Source organism: Lactuca sativa, chromosome 5 (assembly GCF_002870075.4).
Source record: "Lactuca sativa cultivar Salinas chromosome 5, Lsat_Salinas_v11, whole genome shotgun sequence".
Lineage (NCBI taxonomy): Eukaryota > Viridiplantae > Streptophyta > Magnoliopsida > Asterales > Asteraceae > Lactuca > Lactuca sativa.
In genome coordinates, this window is record NC_056627.2 from 115,328,678 (window position 1) to 115,335,223 (window position 6,546).

General features: G+C 37.1%; 1 protein-coding gene across 1 annotated transcript; it reads left to right on the plus strand.

Moving 5' to 3' along the window:
- Window positions 1–4,840: 4,840 nt before the first annotated feature.
- Window positions 4,841–5,587, plus strand: LOC128134189 (uncharacterized). The gene has a single exon (XM_052771669.1). It carries the CDS (start codon window positions 4,841–4,843, stop codon window positions 5,585–5,587), a length of 747 nt encoding a protein of 248 aa, XP_052627629.1.
- The last annotated feature ends 959 nt before the right edge of the window (window positions 5,588–6,546 follow it).

The following is a 6,546-nucleotide window of genomic DNA, read 5'->3' on the forward strand; positions in this document are numbered from 1 at the left end:
TACCAAATAAGGAAAGATTCTCATCACCCAAGTTTCAATTGGACCGGAACTTGGAATCATGCAAGTTATATAGCATGATGAATGAGAACTTTCAAGTATTGGAAAAATTAAGATTAATTACTCGGTCATATGGATGTGTGAGTCAAGTAAAGGACTAAGGGATCGAGTACACATTCTTGTGCACTGATTAAGTCCACCACAAAAGATTGATAAGACTATTCGTCATACTTTACTAAAGCTCAGTAAATATGATTATACTTACAAGCTTAAGTGTAACTCTGAGACATTGGAAAAGGTTCCAGTGTATGGCAGAGCGAATAAGAAGAATCAAATTAGGCAGAAGGATAAAAGTTTCTCAAATCTGAAAAGATGGGAGAGTACATTAGTATCAGTTTTGTGATCATCTTAATGATTAAGAAACCATATCAAAATGAGTCCTCTAAGTAAAATCTTAGTGCATTCTTATGACTAAGAAGAGGAACTTGAATTGTATGAGTGGTTAAATCAAGAAGATGAGTCATACTTCATTCCAATACAAGTCTTAGAGTCATACTCCAAGATTGTAACTTGAGTGACATGTCTCAAAGAAGGTTTAAAACACTTGTCAAATGTAAGAGTAAAAGTTTTCTACTCTTGTACATTTGAAATTGGTAAGTTGTGATGTTTTGGATAAAACAAAGACCAACTTAGGCCAATTATGTGAAGTGTTTGTCTTGGTTAGAATCCACACTATCTCTTGGATGTTTGACAAGGGAGTCTTATAGGTCAAGAGGACAGTGGGAGTCTTAAAAGTTTTGAAAGTCTCAAGAACTAATCAAGAATAGAACCTGAAGTTCTTCACTAGCACACGACTTGAGGTTTATAACTTATCGTGTTGACATATTTTGTGCCCATTCCAGTTAAAGTTGGCTTTGCATATGAGTTCTTAGAGTTCTCAATGTGTTGCACAACAATTTGGAAGCAATGGCAGACCCTTGAGCTGCCAGGTGGCAAGAAGTTAAGATTGAGTTCAATCCATATGAGTTTGGATTTGTCATTATCCTTGTCTTGTGACTATGGTTTTGACAATTCACATGGATAAGAACACATACACCATTAAATATAAGTGTCATAAGGTTTCTCTCCGATTCATGAAAATGATGGTGAGGAAACACTTTCACTAAATAGATTTTAGCTAGATAGCAATTGTGATATTTGCATTCTCAAAGTCGTTAGTGGAGCGTGTGTGGTTTACCGGCACACTAACCTGGACTTGTGAGAAGTGGCAAAAAGGTCTAACCATTATGATTACGGCATCCCTCTTCATAATTGTTTAGACACACAAGTGTGCTATCTAAGGGAAGGTGTATGATTTTGATAAATTCTTATCAAAACAATCTAGTATCAGAAATCTGAACTTTGGTAAGATTGTCAATGAAGTATTGATTTCTAGAAGTCCAGCTAATTTCTGAGTACATGTCAAATCTAGTGGGAGCATAAGTGTTATGCTAATAATCATCATGTTAGTGGGAGCATGATAATTATGATAAGTATTGCAAGTTAGCAATGTTAATTATAGAAAACAAAAGGTTTCAATTGGGAAAAGTTGTTTTGCTATAATTAAGGGAGAGGAAATTATACTTCATCTCAAATCTATAAGCTTAGATCGTGAGGTTTTAATCATTTAGTCAAGGATATATATATATGAATTTCATGTTGGAATGGTTCAACTTAAGGAAATTCTGTATATGGGTCCATTATTTGCGTTCTAAAATTCTATTATGATTACGGCATCCCTTTTTATAATCTGAATTATGAGAACTTGGCAAATTGAAATGGAAATGTTATAGCAAAAGACTGGTTTAGTCTTTATGTGAGACATCATGAATCATGTCCCATATGCTTCAGATATAGGATCGATTACATGTGCTATATTCATCCGTTCTAAGTTTTTCCAAATGCCTGGGGCATTAAGAAGGGAAAAGCTCTAGAATTGGATGTGACTAAAAAGGATTAAACAGTTGTCGAGGACAATCTAAGGTTTACCAACGATTGGGTGCTCAAGAACAGTTGGAAGTATAGTGATAATTCTGGAAGGACCATATTGACATAGTCTGTAAGGAGGCAACTCTTATTCAGAAGTGATAGTCAAAATGGAATCTGGAAATGTTTCAAAGTTAGAATTTTCAATCTGTTTAAGATTAGGAAACTTAATGCAAGAAGGATGTTTCCAAGGAGTTGATCTCCTTTGGAATACTCTGTAATGATTGTTGTCAAGTCTTTCTAACTTTGTGCATAATCATTACCAGAGGATCAATGCATATAAGTTTAAAATCTAACAGATTTCAGTAAATGACATGAATTTGGAATTCTTGTATTTGCAGTAAGGATTTGGGAGTGTGAAAAGAGAATCATTGAAGTTATGTTCAATGGATCTAGTTCACAAAGTAAAGATCATAGACAAACATAGTATGCATACTTGGTGTATGGCATGACTAGTGTTTAGAAAATATAGTGTACATGCTTGGAGCATGGGACAACTATTGTTTTAAATTCAAGAATAAAGTTGATAGCTGAAACAGTATACAATGAATAATGTGTAATCATATGGTGATAAATAAAAGGTGTTTTATTTATGTTCATAGGTTTTGATACCATATTGGAGTCAATTATTATTGTGTTTCACTTTGCATGTTTTGACTTCCCGAATAAACTGGGTTATTCTTCCGGAATGACTAAGTTATTCAAACCATCCATAGTCGGTCATATGTTGGAAGTAGATATGAATTAGGACTGTCATGGGTTGGCTTGTAGAGGTCTAAGCTATTGGACAAAGGGCTACAACACTCATGAGTGCTCATAAGTTCTGAGTATTGGATTCAACCCGCGCTCATTGGAATCACTTCATGGATTTTATCACGAGTGATCATGAGACGATAATAACTTATATTCTTCAAACCTAGAGATATGAGTTGTTACTATGAGTTGATAGTACATTGATTGCATGAAAACGCATTTGGTAACTCGGTGCTATAAAACGTGTCTTTGTGTATGATTGAACAAGTAGTAGAACAAGCCATATGAGTCGAAGTTTATCCATTCCTTTTACCTTCGGGTTAAAAGAGATATATGTGGGCCCCTCGATGATTTGATGATGACAAATGGAAGTGCTCGGCTGGGCCAGGACTAATTTGATTTGTTTAATTAGTCAATCGTCATAAATCGGAAATCGGGAAACAACAAATGGATAGAGAGAATGATTATAATCCATGTCTCACTCCATATGATATCTACAATGGAGGAATATATGATCCCTTATCTAATGGACAAGTCACTGACAAAGTTCAGAGTTCATCTACAAGGTCAGAGTTCGACAGAAGCTTTTGAGAGCTATGATTGCCAGTCGGTTCCTGAAGTCATACGCAATACTAGTTTTAGACTTATCCAAGTGAGTGACTGTTGGATTAATGTCTAAGTCCATAACTATAATTGGTAAGACTTGACCCGACCCGACATGGTTCATTTGGGTTGCATGGCATCATGCACTTGGATAGACTATAATGAGAGAAATAAGACACTTATGGTTATTAATTTATTATAAGTTCTAGTATATTAATAATAAGAATAATAACATTATTTAATTAGTATTGATCAAGAATTTATCTAGGATTAATTAAGTCATCAAAAGAAGACTAATTAAATATATGGGTTGATTGTGTAAATCATCCATACTTGTATAGTGGGCTAATGCTCTATGGATAATCAAGTTGGGCTAAAACCCATAGGATGGTCCATGGATGCTCCATGGTGTATTTGAACCCATGGAGACAAGGAAATGGAAAGTCATGACAATTAGGGTTTACCCTAATTGTAACACTATATAAAGATCTTATTCTTGACAAAATCGACAACTAGTATCATCTAGAGAGGGCTAGCCAATTTTCATGAAGTGTAGAATTCTCTCAAGTTATTCCAAGTGTATTTGGTGTTTTGTGAACCATTTGAGGTGTCACACTTGGGGTACTAGGCACTCAAGCTTCATGAAGACTTTCTATATCAAAGAGGTATGTAATCTATCTTGTTATATTTATTGTTTTGTATGCTAGATTAGGATAATACCTTGGAAAGTTCTTATTTGCATGTATAATAGAGAAAACATAGATCCAAGGTATTTAGGGTTGCATGTACACTTAGGAGTGTTAGCATGCTCAAAACCCAACACCATCTCACAAAGCATTGTGATTTGGATGAGAATGGAAACAAGAAGGCTCAAGTATTCTATTCAAGTGGCGATCGATATGACGAAAATTGGTGGAAACCGAAGAAGGAATGGCTCCCATACGAAGAATATAAGAAGGCTAAGGAAGAGAAATACAAGCAGAAGGATAGGGGATATTATCAAAAGGAAGAACCGGTGATGTAAAAGAAAGCCGATTTAGAAGAACTGTTCACTAGATTCATAGCCGCGTCCGAAAAGAGACAAAATGATCACGATGCTGCAATACATGAGACCAGAAATATGCTAAGGAATCAGCAGGCATCCATTGTCAACATTGAGAAACAGCTGGGACAGCTTGCACACCAAGTGAACGAAAGAAGACCGGGTCAACTTCCAAGTAATACCGAAACCAATCCGAGAATGGAGAATGTGAGTGCAGTGACCTCCAGTAATGAAGAATTTTTCACACATGCACAGAGGATCTCCAAGAGGAAGACAGAAAAGGCAGAAGAGTCGGCTCCAGCGAAGCCCAACCAGACTCGCCGAGTCCCTCAAATGGACTCGACAAGTCCATGCGTAAATGACAAAACTGTCATTCCCTTAAAGCCATATAATCCTCCTTTGCCATTCCTAATCAAAGCCATGCCTGTGGAAAAAGTTGAAGCTTATAGAGCCTTTATTAAGCATGTTAAATCTTTACAAGTCAATGTGCCATTTGTAGAAACGATGCTCAAAACACCCAAGTACTTCAACTTACTAAAAGGTCTCTTTGCTGCTAGGAAAGACTTGGCTGAAGTCGTAGAAATAATATTGAGTGAGCTACCCGAAAAGAAGGGCGACCCGGGGAGTATCATAATTCCATGCCAGTTTGGAAATGCAATTGTCCCTCAAGCGTTGACCGACTCGGGTGCTAGCATCAATTTGATGCCTTTCTCTTTCTTTAAGAAGCTGAATTTACCGGACGCAAGATCGGTAAACATGAAGATCCATTTGGCAGACAAGACAACAATTCATCCACGAGGCGTTTGTGAGGATCTTCTCATTAAAGTCGACAAGTTCATATTTCCAGTAGACTTTGTGGTGGTTGACATGAAAGAAGACCCTGAAATTCCGATTATTTTGGGGAGGTCATTTTTAAGCACCGCATGTGCTTTAGTTGATGTATGTGAGTCTACACTAACGTTGAGGGTAGGAGATGAGTCGTCAATATTTAGAGTTGTACTAGAAGCCAAGCAAGAAGAGGAAAGAAAAGAAGAGATCTCATTTATCCATTTGGATGACGAGATACTACAAAAAGAACTTGCACTTTTGCAAGAAGAAGATCCAAGCAAGTTTTTACTACCTTCTGGAGAGGATGGAGATGCTAACAAGGACTTGGAGGAGATATAAAAGCTACTGGAAGGAGCCGACTCAGAAAATACCCAGGAAATGAAGAAATAGCATCCGACTCGCCGAGTCACTTTACTGGACTCGACGAGTCCAGTCGAAATTGCCTACAACTTGGACGACTTAGATTTGTTTGTTGCTAGTTCTCTGCATATGTTGGACTTGGATATTTTTGCTCATTCTCTAGAAGAACAAGCAGCAAAAGGAGAAATAGATACGGAAGTTCAACAAGTCCATATAGCATGTCTTGATGCAATTCCGCTTGAAGATGGGGTAAGCACAGAAAAAGAGGAAAAGGCAATGGATAGAAGAGTGGGGGATGATCAACCATTCATTACGAAACCTAGAGCACGCACTTTCACCAAATATAAAGTCATTAAGTTTGATAAAAAGGAGGTGCAAGAGAAGGTGAAAAAGAATGGGGTAAAGAAGAAAAAGAGGAGAAGAGAAGCCCAAGCAGCTGAGGATGATGCTGTAAAAAAGAAGAGAGAGGAATTAAAACGGGCTTACAAAAAGAAAGATTCACGCTTACAAAATGACGTACAAACCACAAAAAATTAGGCGTGCATTACCGATGCTGGAAGATGACGAGATGTAGATGGGAAGGAGTCCAGCTAACGACTCCTTAAAAAGAAGCGCTTGGCGGGAGGCAACCCGTTATTTAGAGTTTGCTTTCTTTTACCTTTTTAGTTTTGTTTGAATTTTTTTTCGTTCTTAGAATTTTAATCTTCCAATTCGTCGGACATGTCTGCTTGAGAGTGCGTATGGACTAAGTGTAGGGTGGAATAAATTTTCTTAATAAATGACAAAATTTTATAATTTTTGAATTGTTTGCAAGACACTCGCCGAGTCCGACCATGACTCGACGAGTCCATTTAGATTTCAGAAAAGAATAACATCGCGACCAGACTCGCCGAGTCTAACCTTGACTCGACGAGTCGGTTTTATTTACAGAAAAAAAA

Coding starts and splice junctions, on each gene's coding strand:
- LOC128134189 (XM_052771669.1), top strand. CDS start 4,841: ATGCCTGTGGAAAAAGTTGAAGCTTATAGAGCCTTTATTAAGCATGTT.